The sequence below is a fragment of the Hyperolius riggenbachi genome, chromosome 8, assembly GCF_040937935.1.
Source record: "Hyperolius riggenbachi isolate aHypRig1 chromosome 8, aHypRig1.pri, whole genome shotgun sequence".
Lineage (NCBI taxonomy): Eukaryota > Metazoa > Chordata > Amphibia > Anura > Hyperoliidae > Hyperolius > Hyperolius riggenbachi.
This window is the reverse complement of record NC_090653.1, coordinates 32,970,006-32,982,969: the sequence shown is the minus strand read 5'-3', so window position 1 is coordinate 32,982,969 and position 12,964 is coordinate 32,970,006. Positions and strand designations below refer to the sequence as shown.

At 47.8% G+C, this 12,964-nt stretch overlaps 1 protein-coding gene across 2 annotated transcripts in view; it reads left to right on the top strand.

Annotated features, from left to right (window-relative positions):
* Positions 1-12,964, top strand: part of KIFC1 (kinesin family member C1) — a 51,590-nt gene that overhangs the window by 14,095 nt on the left and 24,531 nt on the right. For both annotated transcript variants that reach the window (XM_068250193.1, XM_068250192.1), the window contains exons 3-6: positions 5,280-5,397; positions 7,363-7,413; positions 8,090-8,116; positions 9,331-9,541. In XM_068250193.1, the coding sequence (XP_068106294.1) occupies positions 5,280-5,397; positions 7,363-7,413; positions 8,090-8,116; positions 9,331-9,541 (407 nt within the window). The remainder of the gene's footprint in view (positions 1-5,279; positions 5,398-7,362; positions 7,414-8,089; positions 8,117-9,330; positions 9,542-12,964) is intronic.

The window sequence follows — 12,964 nt, the reverse complement described above, 5'->3', positions numbered from 1 at the left end:
CACTTTAAACCTGTCCCCTGTATTTACGTCCCTCAGCTTGTGCGACAAAGGTTCCCCCTGAAGCGTTTGTCTTGCTTCCAGCTGTTATAATGATCAGAAGCTGATTTGCCATTTGTAGAATACGGATGGTCAAAGAGCTGCTAATAATTTTGAGTGATATGGTTGGGTTTATGCAGCTTGTAATTGGACCAATCGAAATCTTCAGTTATTGCATTAAAACTGGTCAAATTCCAAGATGCATAAATTTGCATTGACTTGTAATTGTTAGTATCTCTAATCTAGAAATGTCAGTGTTTGCTATTGTGAAGAAGCAGACATGTTTTCCATTCGGCTAGGTGCACACGTAACATGACACGCTGCATTTTGTCATGTTTCATTTTAAGTTGTGTGCATTTTTGGAGCGTTTGTGTTTAGCTGTTTTTCTTACCACCGATGTTTTACAAGCGTTTTGCGTGCGTTTTAATGCGTTTTGCTTTTTATGCAAATCACTAGGAAGACAACAGGAAGCGGAAATGCATCATAAGGCCATGGAGCAATCCTAAGTAAAATAGCGGCCTTATGTTTTCACAGGTTTGCTTTACCTCACAGGAGTTGTGCACAGATTCACTTAAAGGTGTAACTTAGAGGCACTGTGGTGACATGTACAGCAAAGTCCCTGTTATCTGGAACCTGGGCATCCGGAAATCTCAACTAACCGTCATGTCTGAGGGGATAATGGGGAGTTGTTTTGGGGCAAAAAGGGTGGGGGGGATTTGCCAACCATAAAATAACCCGCTGAGCCTCGAGACGTCCGGTGTCCATGCACTGCTCCCGGCATAGGAGGTGGATGTCAGAAAGCCGCTAGGAGCTACAGGATGTTGCTGGAGGCACAGTGAGTATTCTATCCTGCACGGGGGTGGGGGAGAGTTTTATGGTGTTTCGGCCAAGCACATGTATCCAGCATCAGACGATCCCCACCTGTGCCGGATACTGGGGACTTTGCTTTAGTAGAATTCAGTAAGTGATTCAGGGTAGCAACTTTTTCTGGTAATTTTCCTGGTTTCAGCATCAGAAATACTTCCTATATCTATGCATATTGAATATAGCTCCGCCTGCCCAGGGCTGTCACGGCCTTGGCTATTTAGCTATGCAGAATTCTTCCAGAGCGTTCTGGTAGACCAGGTATTTTTTTTCTATTGGATTTGGAACACTGCGTATACACGTTCCTCAGAGCTGCACCTGACAGGACTAAAGATGCTGACCCCGTGATAAATGTCAGAATCAGGGTTAGGAAAGATTTTACACTGGTCAAACACTGACTGAAAAATCTATAAAATAATATTGTAAAAGAAAAAAATCCATTGTTTTTAGTACTCCTCTTTAACGCTTGCTGACCGCGTCACGCGAAGGGAGGGGGGGGGTAAAAAAATAAATAGTAAAATATTCAAAAAATAACAAATATTTGTAAAAAAAAACAAAAAAAAAACACTGGGGGAGTGATCAGACCCCACCAACAGAAAGCTATTTTGGTGGGGAGAAAAGGGTGTCACTTGTGTGCTGAGTTGGACGGCCCTGCGGCAAGGCCTTAAAGGGAAGGTTCAGGGAGGGTGGGTACAAAATAAAAATCAATTTCCACTTACCTGGGGCTTCCTCCAGCCCGTGGCAGGCAGGAGGTGCCCTCGCCGCTGCTCCGCAGGCTCCCGGTGGCCGACCCGACCTGGCCAGGTCGGGCTCTTCTGCGCTCCAAGGCCCGGAACTTCTGCGTCCCACGCCGGCGCTCTGACGTCATCGGACGTCCTCCAGGCTCTACTGCGCAGGCGCAGAACTACTGCGCATGCGCAGTAGAGCCCGGAGGACGTCCTATGACGTCAGCGCGCCGGCGTGGGACGCAGAAGTTCCGGGCCTTGGAGCGCAGAAGAGCCCGACCTGGCAGCCGGCCTGGCCAGGTCGGGGAGACCACCGGGAGCCTGCGGAGCGGCGGCGAGGGCACCTCCTGCCTGCCACGGGCTGGAGGAAGCCCCAGGTAAGTGGAAATTGATTTTTATTTTTTACCCACCCTCCCTGAACCTTCCCTTTTAAAGCTGCAGTGGCCTATTTGTTTAAAAATAGCCTGGTCTTTAGGGGGGTTTAACACCGCAGTCCTCAAGTGGTTAAAAGCAGTGATGATGTAATGGCTAATTTGAGAGGAAATCATCCACCATCTACTCCCCTCGAAGAGAGTCTGAGGCGAAAATAATTCTTGCTTTTTACCTGCTATTTAGCTTAAAGGGAACCAGAGACGAAGCATATTAAAAAATAGGAAAAGATTTCATACATACCTGGGGCTTCCTCCAGCCCCATAAGCCTGGATCGCTCCCACGCCGCCGTCTTCTGCTGTCTCTAATGCTGGTACTGGGTCCCGTCACTTCCGCTGGACGTGACCATTCTTCCGCATGCACAGGGGCTCTGTACGCCTGCGCAGTACGGAGGGAGCGCACTGCACTTGCGTCGACTGGCCAAAAAGACTGGACCTGGTACCGGCGATAGAGGCAGTGGAGGACGGCGGGGTGGGAGCGATCCAGGCTGATGGAGCTGGAGGAAGCCCCAGGTATGTATAAAACTGGTAGGTAGTTAGTCTCTGGGTCTCTTTAAGCAGTATGAGGAGAGGTGAAACGCCGCATTCCTGCAGCAAAACAAGGGCTTTATACCCCCCAAGTCCCGGGGCAAACCTCCACGACTTTCCAGGCCGTGGATTTTGCTGCCCGGGGAGGCAGAGCTTAGTGCTGTAGCTCTGCTGCTACTGAAGTCAATCTGCGTGTGGATCGCCGCCTCTCCCCGCCCCTCTCTGTGAAGGAAGACAGGGGGGCAGGGAGAGGAGGTGATTGACTCTAGTAGAGGCAGAGCTACAGCGCAATGCTCTGCCTCTTTCATGAAGCGCTGCCCGCATTTTGCCCCAGGGATTTGGGGGTTATAAAGCACTCCTTTTGCCGCAGGAATGCGGCGCTTCACCTCTCGCTAAAAAGCAAGAATTATTTTTGTTTGACTCTCTTTAAGTGTCATCAGGGGAAAACAGGTAAAATTATTGGTACTTACCGGGGGCTTCCTCCAGCTCCAAGCTCCGAGGACGTCCCTCGCCGCAGCTCTGCCCGCAGCCGTTCGCCGCAGGTCCGTCCCGGTCCCCGGCGATGACGATGATGGGCGGATCGCTCCGGCCCACGTGGCGATGATTGACAGCGCCGCTCGCGCAGTACAGAGCGACCTGGAGTTCACTCTGACGTCATCGCCGGGGACCGGGACAGACCTGCTGCGGGCAGAGCTGCGGCAAGGGACGTCCTTGGAGCTGGAGGAAGCCCCCGGTAAGTACCACTCATTATACTATTCTTTCCCTGATGACTCCTTTAAAGAGACACTGAAGCGAGACTACATCTCGCTTCAGCTCTCATACATAGCAGGGGCATGTGTGCCCATGCTAAAACGCCGCTATCCCGCGGCTGGACGAGGGTCCCTGACCCCCCAACCCACCCCCCCGCAAATCTTGGTCGCAAGTTGGTCGTAGATTAGCCCTTCCTAGAGGCAGGGCTAACGGCTGCAGCCCTGCCTCACAGCGTGTCTATCAGACGCGCATCGCCGCCTCTCCCCCGCCCCTCTCAGTGAAGGAAGACTGAGAGGGGCGGGGGGAGAGGCGGAGATACGTGTCTGACAGACGCGCGTGGGGCAGGGCTGCGGCGGTTAGCCCTGCCCCAACCAGGAAGCACTCCCCCGCATTACGGAGGGGATTTGGGGGGACAGGGACCCCCGTTAAGCCGCGGGATAACGGCGTTTTAGCAGCTATGAGGTCTGAAGCGAGATCTATTCTCGCTTCAGACTCTCTTTAAAGGGAACCTTAACTGAGTGATACGGATGTTCCCTGTTAAACAATACCAGTTGCTTGGAAGTCCAGCTGATCTCTGTGGCTGCAATAGTGGTTGAATAACACCCTGAAACAAGCATGCAGCTAATCCAGTCTGACTTCAGTCAGAGCACCTGATCTGCATGCTTGTTCAGGGGCTGTGGCTAAAAGTATTAGAGACACAGGATCAGCAGGCGATTCAGGTAACTGGTATTATTTTAAAAGGAAAAATCCATATCGTTCTCAGTTTAGGTTCCCTTTAAAGTGGACCCAAATTAAAAATACAAGATTTCAGAAATACAATCTATTTTCTAAATTATAATAAATAGCAGCCTTTTTTCAGCTGCATGGTGACAAATATATAATATTTTACATTTATTGGAGCAACCCCTCCCTTCCTTTCAAATTGCCGGGACAAAATCCGGCAAACTGGTGGAGTAGGTGGTGTCCGGCAATGGAGGATTTGCTAATGGCTGCCATCTGTATAACCCTAGTTATGAAAAGAGAAGGGTGAAAAGCATGCAGTGAAATGCTCATAGGTTTGAAGGAGTGTTTATTTATCTTTGTATGTGTCAGAGTGGTGCAACGAAATATATTTAACTAAAAAAATGTTTGGTTTGGGTCCGCTTTAAAGACAATCGAGGATTGGAGGGAAGGGACACGGGCGAGGACCGGAGCTATAGAGGAGGCGGGGGAGTGCCGAGACTGAAAGATGCAGATGTAAACAGCCGGCTTCGACACGCTGTGTGTCGACAGCTGGGCTGATGATTTATGGGGGCATAGCAAAGCGTGAGGGGAACTTAGGGGGGATCGAGATAGCAACAGAGGCTGGGCAGTATATGCAGACTCCGCCTCTTTGTGCTTATAGCATTGTTAGAACCCACCTCCTGTTCTCTTTAAAGGGGAACTGAAGTAAGAGGTATACGGAGGCTGACATATTTATTTCCTTTTAATCAATACCAGTTGCCTGGCAGCCCTGCTGGTCTATTTCTCTGCAGTAGTGTCTGAATAACACCAGAAACAAGCATGCAGCTAGTCTTGTCAGATCTGACAATGTCAAACACCTGATCTGCTGTATGCTTGTTCATGGGCTATAGCTAATAGTATTAGAGGCAGAGGATCAGCAGGGCTGCCAGGCAACTGGTATTGCTTAAAAGGAAATAAACATGGCAGCATCCATATACCTCTCTCTTCAGTTGGCCTTTAAGTAATTAGTGACACTATAAAATAGTTTTATCTTAAAATGGGCGGGCATGTTGTGTAAATCAAACCGCACCTAAACCCCAAAGCCTTTCTAATTCCAGGGTGTAATCTGAGCCAACAGGGCAAACGCCAAGGGTTGACATGAATACTTCTGCAAGGCGGTGTAATTACGTAAGATACATTGTTTGACAAACAATCTACATGATGGAAAATTGTTTTACTCCCTTAGAAACGTATGAAAACATCCCTGGAAGGTGAGCCGAATAGGGTTCGTGTGGCAGCCAGTATTGCCACCTCCAAGCCCCGTGTGGCTCCTGCGGCCGTGTTACCCAAACCTCCCGTCATTGGTGAGTGATATCCAGTGCACATGTTATTATGTTTAATAACTGTATTGTGCCGTTTAGCTGTATGCAAATGGGGTGTTACACAAATATATTGCAGTATAATTTAGCTGTGCCGTGCCGAAGCCGTTTTCTTAAAGCAAATATAGCACATTGTACTGTTATCAAATTATTTGTATAATCTTGTTTTGTGAGTTTCCTGTATGTCCTACCTTGTATGTTAACCTATTTATCTATTGTGCAGTGCTGCGTAATATGTTGGCGCTTTATAAATACGATTCATAATAATAGCATAGATGCTTTTTGTGCAAGCTGCACTGATTGTAAGCAGTACACTATTTTCTTCACTGCAGTCTAATGTTTAAATATTACATAATTATGCATGATGGCTGCTTCCAATACCAGCTGACTGTGACCTTTGAACAGATGATTTTAACTTTGTACCTGAGATGGGTACTTAAGTAAAAAATATACATACTTTGAGCTTCCTTCAGGCTTATCGCTCCCTCGCCGCCTTCCTGGAAAATCCTGCAGTCTGCGCAGGCGCAGTGCGGCTGCACATGCTCCCCCATCGCCGGGAGCGTTCTGCACCTGCGCATTAGTACGGCACAGAACGCACTTGGCAAGGGAAGTGTGTCTGGGCCACGCGCCCCGGACCGTAGGACTTTCCAAGGCCAGTTGTAGAAGAACAAGGAGGATGGCGAGGGAGCGATAAGCCTGGAGGAAGCCCCAGGTAGGTGTATTTTATTTATTTTTTTCCCTTAAAGGAAATCTGTAATGGGAAAAAAACAACAACCTCTGGGGGATACTTTCCTCGGAGGGGGAAGCCTCTGGATCCTAACAAGGCTTCTCCCGTCCTCCAGTGTCCCGGCAATCCAGCGCTGCAGCCCCCCCAATAGTGGTGAGGTAAATATTTACCTACCGCGATCCAGCGCAGGTGTTTGCGTGAAGGCGAATAGCCGAACCCAATCATATCCGCTGTACTGCGCGTGCGCAAGTCCTTCGTGCCTGCTCAGTAGAGCAGATACGATCGTGTTAGACTATTTCCTGAACGAAGAACCGCTAGTGCGCCTGCGCAGGATCGCGGAGAGGTAAATATTACTCGTGCCTGCGCACACTTATCAAGCCTTGTCGAGCAACTTTCGGGGGAGCCAGCGCTGGATTCCCCCAAGCTGCAGAGGATGGGGAAGTCTCATTAGGACCCTGAGCCTTCCCCCTTCTGAGGTAAGTATCCCCCAGAGGGTTTTTTTCTTTCGTTACAGGGTCTCTTTATGTCCCCATCTCGGGTCATAGCAGGTCCTGAGGAAGCTGGCAGAGTTATGGCTCTCAGTGCTCACAGTATACAGACTGCTGTGGAGGGAATGATGGGAAACAATCAGCTGCCTGACCCTCCTCGTACCTATTTAGTGCATAATAATGCATTACCAATCGGTGGGTTATGTGGGGACTGTTCTATAGTCTGTCTCATAAGTACACTTACATGGGACGCAATTGAAGCTCATTAAACCAGATGGCATCATGGGTGAGTTAACCCTCCCTCATCCGCCCCTCAGCTGTTCTAATTAACGTTTCGAATTCGAGAGATTTCGAGCAGGAAGCTTCTCGAAATCTGTTCGGGTTTAATTTGAAGCTAATTTCTGGTCACATGATTACTTTTGTATACAGTATATGACACGATTTGCACATTTATTTTTGAATTTATATAGCGCCAGCATATTCTGTGCACTTGTACTGATAGATTTGTTGTGGACAGGCTACATAAATGAGCCTGAAATGATTATTCTTGAACTCCTCATTCATGGAGACTCATTGGATAAGCATTGTACTGTGCCTGAAGAGGCTGGAGAATGGACTCAGAGCCGTGTGCAGCAGGAAGAGATAAACTGTGGGATGGCTTCTAAAGACATTCGTAAAATACAAACACTGTTCTTTCCCCAAGCGGTTCAGTCACCCATTGCATGTGTTTTGCAGGTCGGCAGTCTCTTGCAGACATAAACCCAAGAAACAGAATGATTATCACAGGCAAGTTATTACTTCATTAAATATAACATATATACTGTATATTCTGACGCATAAAACTACTTATTAACCCTTAAAAATCTTCTGAAAAGTCAGGTGTCGTCTTATACGCCGGGTGTCATTGATGCTGTGTGATACGCCCTATTCTGTTACCTCCTCTCAGATCTCGCTGCTGGGGACTGTAGTGAAGTGGCTCAGGTGCACATGTGAGATCTGAGAGGTAGAGAAGGAGGTAAAGAGGATACAAGGGCGGGGCCAGACGGGTGAAAGAGGTGTGTTTTATGGGCAAGCGTAATCTATTCTTCCATACCGCTCTGATAAACAGGGAGAGCTGACCAATCCACTTAGGGAGAGGGAGAGCTGACCAATCCAACCAGTCAATCGCCTATATACTGGGAACCACATACAGTACAGCACCAGTATCTGTTCATACATAGCACCAGTATATGATTTTTTTATTTGGTGTGCCGTGGAAGAGGGGTAGTCTTACACGGCGAGTTTATCCAAGACTCTATATTTTAACTGGAAAAGTTGGGGGGTCGTCTTATACGCCCAGTCGTCTTATACGCCGGAATATACGGTATATATGTTTCCCTGTTGGAGCAAGCTGTACAGTATGGTTACAAATGTAAACTGCCTTTAGGATTTACTGATCTAAAATGTTATTTTGTCTTTACAGCTGTTAAACCCAGAGTGACAGCACCAGGTAAGCCTGAGCAACCTCTATGTAACAGAGGGCAATAGTCTGGGCATCCTGTTATCTAGTAGCTCACGTTAGTTTGGCTGTCTTGTTGTTTAGTAGCTGATGTCTGATCTCTAGTATGCAATCATTAACCGGCCGCACTCGATCACAACCATAATAAAATCAATTGAGTGGTCAAAAATGGAGGACTTAGGGCTGGTGCACAACAAAACCCGCTAGCAGATCCGCAAAATGCTAGCAGATTTTGAAACGCTTTTTCTTCCTTTTCTGTAGCGTTTCAGCTAGCGTTTTGCGGATTGCTGCTGCAGTTTTCAGTATAGTAGATTTCATATATTGTTACAGTAAAGCTGTTACTGAACAGCTTCTGTAACAAAAACGCCTGCAAAACCGCTCTGAACAGGCGTTTTTCAGAGCGGTTTGCGTTTTTCCTATACTTAACATTGAGGCAGAAACGCATCCGAAATCCAAAAAATGCCTCACCCAGGCATTTTTCGTTTCTGCAAAACGCCTGCCGCTCTGGTGTGCACCACCCCATTGAGATACATTGACCAAGCAGATCCGCAGCCGCAAGCGGATCTGAAAACGCCCAAAAAGCCGCTCGGTGTGCACCAGCCCATAGTTTCCAAAACAGACTGCTGTATATTTTGAACTTTGCCAATTCACTGTCATGATTTCCACTTTGTGTATGTGTCTTTGCAGCCAACGTGGTCTGGTTATAGGCTGTCGCTCTCTTGCCCCTATGCCAGCACAGCCCATTTATTTAATGATCTGAGTGGGACAATTAGTGGCTCCCTGGAGAGACTGACTTATGTGCCTGCATGTGTTCCCTGTATTCAATTGCCTCAGGTTAAGGGTTCTAGGACGCTGAGTGTTCGCTTGTGTGCACTGGCAAAGTTAGTTAGGGACCAGCTTTAAGGAGAGAAGGTGACATGGGGAATTGGCCAAATACAGAATGTGCTGCAGCCTGTTCTGGAGACCAGGATTTTCCAGGTTTAATAACTTTTTTATTGCTGTCGGTTTTCCAGTTTGGTGCAGGGTTGTGTTTTGAGGGGGAGGGGGGGGGGTTGATTGTTTGCGTGAGAACAGACTCATCCCTCTGCTCTCTGTTTTCATACATTTAGCTCATATTAGTTTGTCCGTCTCTCTGGTATCTCGTACGTTAGTTTGTCTGTCCTGATGCTTATAGTGGCTCATGCAGATCCCTTTTCCCTCTTCAGCTCCGGCTCAGCCTGCAGCTGGAGGCAAGAAGCGAGCAGCCTGGGACCTGAAGGGTCAGGTTACCGACATGCGGGACAAAGTGACAAATTACAAGGGGAAGGTGCAGTCCCTAAGCGGAGAGAACGCACGTCTCCTGAACACCAAGGAGCAGCTCCAGAGACACGCGGATAGTGTGAGCGCTGAAAACGCTGTCCTCAGCCACCAGCTAAGGTTAGTAGGATCCAGATCTCTCCCCTCCTTTGTACTCCTCCCTAGCATTCTCTGCCCTGGTGTTCTATAGCCCTTATAATGCACATTCCTAATTATAATTCAAAAGGCTACGCCTTCACTTCCTGATCCATTTTCCCTTCAGCTACCCACTACGCCTTCACTTCCTGATCTAATTTCCCTTCCGCTACACACTGCGCCTTCACTTCCTGATCCATTTTCCCTTCAGCTACCCACTGCGCTTTCACTTCCTGATCCATTTTCCCTTCAGCTACCCACTGCGCTTTCACTTTCTGAGCCATTTTCCCTTCAGCTACCCACTGCGCTTTCACTTTCTGAGCCATTTTCCCTTCAGCTACCCACTACGCCTTCACTTCCTGAGCCATTTTCCCTTCAGCTACCCACTGCGCTTTCACTTCCTGATCCATTTTCCCTTCAGCTACCCACTGCGCTTTCACTTCCTGAGCCATTTTCCCTTCAGCTACCCACTGCGCTTTCACTTCCTGATCCATTTTCCCTTCAGCTACCCACTGCGCTTTCACTTCCTGATCCATTTTCCCTTCAGCTACCCACTGCGCTTTCACTTTCTGAGCCATTTTCCCTTCAGCTACCCACTACGCCTTCACTTCCTGAGCCATTTTCCCTACAGCTACCCACTGCGCTTTCACTTCCTGAGCCATTTTTCCCTTCAGCTACCCACTACGCTTTCACTTCCTGAGCCATTTTCCCTTCAGCTACCCACTACGCTTTCACTTCCTGAGCCATTTTCCCTTCAGCTACCCACTATGCTTTCACTTCCTAAACCATTTTCCCTTCAGCTACCCACTACGCTTTCACTTCCTGAGCCATTTTCCCTTCAGCTACCCACTACGCTTTCACTTCCTGAACCATTTTCCCTTCAGCTACCCACTACGCCTTCACTTCCTAAACCATTTTCCCTTCAGCTACCCACTACGCTTTCACTTCCTGAGCCATTTTCCCTTCAGCTACCCACTACACCTTCACTTCCTAAACCATTTTCCCTTCAGCTACCCACTACGCTTTCACTTCCTGAGCCATTTTCCCTTCAGCTACCTACTACGCTTTCACTTCCTGAGCCATTTTCCCTTCAGCTACCCACTACGCCTTCACTTCCTAAACCATTTTCCCTTCAGCTACCCACTACGCCTTCACTTCCTGATCCATTTTCCCTTCCGCTACACACTACGCTCTTACTTCCTGAGCCATTTTCCCTTCCGCTACACACTGCGCCTTCCCTTCCTGAGCCATTTTTCTTTCCTACAGTTATCTCTCATGTTGCTCCATATTGCTTAGAACCTCTCTCCATTCTGCTATCAAATTGACAAAGCCTTTATATTCAGCCTCAAAACCAGTCTTTTAGAATACTTGTACATTTGATCTATTCCATCACGGTGCAATTTTTGTGACTGTACCGCAACACAGTCCCAAAAAGTCGTTACTGCTGCGGTGCGACCTTACTGTGAGGAATACCTTCCAATGAAAGTGTACCTCACTTCCGGATTCACCAAACGCTATGTACAGTTACTATTGCGGCTTTACGATGGTACCTGCTGCACCACTTTTAACCTTCCTGGCAGTTTATTTTTTCTGAAAAAATTGCAGAAATCCAATTTTTTTTATTTTTTTTTATTTTTATGTTTCATGTAAAGCTACCAGAGTGGTAGCTACATGAAACTCCACTAGAGGGCGCATGTGTCCCTCTAGTTCGATCGTCGCCGGCATCAATAGCAAGCAGGGGAACACGTATATAACGCGCTCCCCTGTTTGGCTTCTCCTGTCGCTATGGCGACGATCGGAATGACGACATGGACGTCAGCCGACGGCCTGTCGTCAGACGCCTCCGATCCAGCCCATAGCGCTGCCCGGAACTCATTGCTCCGGGCAGTGCAGGGCTCGGGGGGGCCTCTTCCGCCGCTGCGGGCGATCGCCGCAGAACGGCGGCGATCAAGCTGTACGCGCGGCTAGCAAAGTGCTAGCTGCGCGTACAGCACTTTAAATGGTGCAAATCGCCCCACCAGGGGCTGAGATCTCCTCCTGCGCAGCATAGCCCGAGCTCAGCTCGGGCTTACCGCCAGGAGGGTTAATGTGATAACCCCATAGGAATACCACTACTTGTGACATGATTCAGAGGTTTTGGCCGACACGATAAAATGGTGTAAGTGTAAAAAGGGATCCTGAAGTTAGAGTAATACGGAGGCTGCCATCTTCATTCCCTCACAAACCATGCCGGTTGCCTGGCTGTCAGGCTAAGCTTTTGGCTTTACCTGTGTATGAGTCACACACCTGCAACAAGCATGCAGCCAATAGCAAAGGAAAACTGGGCTGAAGATTTTGGCCCCATAATATGAATTACGGCTAAAGCAGCGCTGGGGTAGTAATTTTGGCGCCGTCAAGACTGAGCACAAATTACACTAAAAACAGCATCTTCTGCCCGAGTCCACAGCGGCCTGGAAGGGGAATAGTATTTAAAGGGGAACTTCAGCCTAAACAAACATACTGTCATTAAGTTACATTAGTTATGTTAATTAAAATAGATGGGTAATATAATGTCTTACCCACCCTGTTTTAAAAGAACAGGCAAATGTTTGTGATTTCATGAGGGCAGCTATCTTTTTTGGTTAAAAGGAGGTGACAGGGAGCATGAGACACAGTTCCAACTGTCCTGTGTCCTGATCACTCCTCCCAGCTGCGCACGCTAGGCTTTAAATCTCAAATTCAAAATTTAAAAAAAAAATTGCACCAAAACAGCAAAATGAGAACAATAACATCAGAAATCCCATCATACTTTGCACAGCATTAGGGGAAAAATGCCGGGCAGTTTTCTTTTGTGCAGCTAAAAATGAGGCTTGGGTAAGCAAAACAAAGTTCTGATGCTGTGAACCTGTTAAAGAAACACCAAGCCTTTTCAGTGCTGCTGAGTAGATTTTTAGTCTGGAGGTTCACTTTAACACCACCGGGAATTTTGCAGGGTGAGCCATTTATCTGCTTTACCCTGCGCCCAAATTTCCCGGCAGCTTAATTGTAGGTACGCGCCAGTGGAGTCACGCCAGAGTCTCAGCATCTGATCTGCATGCTCATTCTGGGCCAGTGACTTGAAAGTATTTGAGGCAGAGAAGTCAGGCAACTGGCATTGTTTGAGAGTGAAGATGTCCGCCTCCATATACCTCTCACTCCAGGTTCCCTTTAGGAAAAGAGTGTAATCTTGCATAAGCATAATGCTTTCCTAAAATGTGACTTTTTTGGACTTCCACTGCTGTTTTTCTACACAGCTACTGTTCTAAAATCTCCCCCAACACTGTTCTGTGGCATGCGTGTAATCTCTTCAGTAGGATTTCTTTCATGGTGTTTTTTTTAATATATGGCACTGCCTTAGACCTGTGCACATCATAATTTTGTACAGGGCTG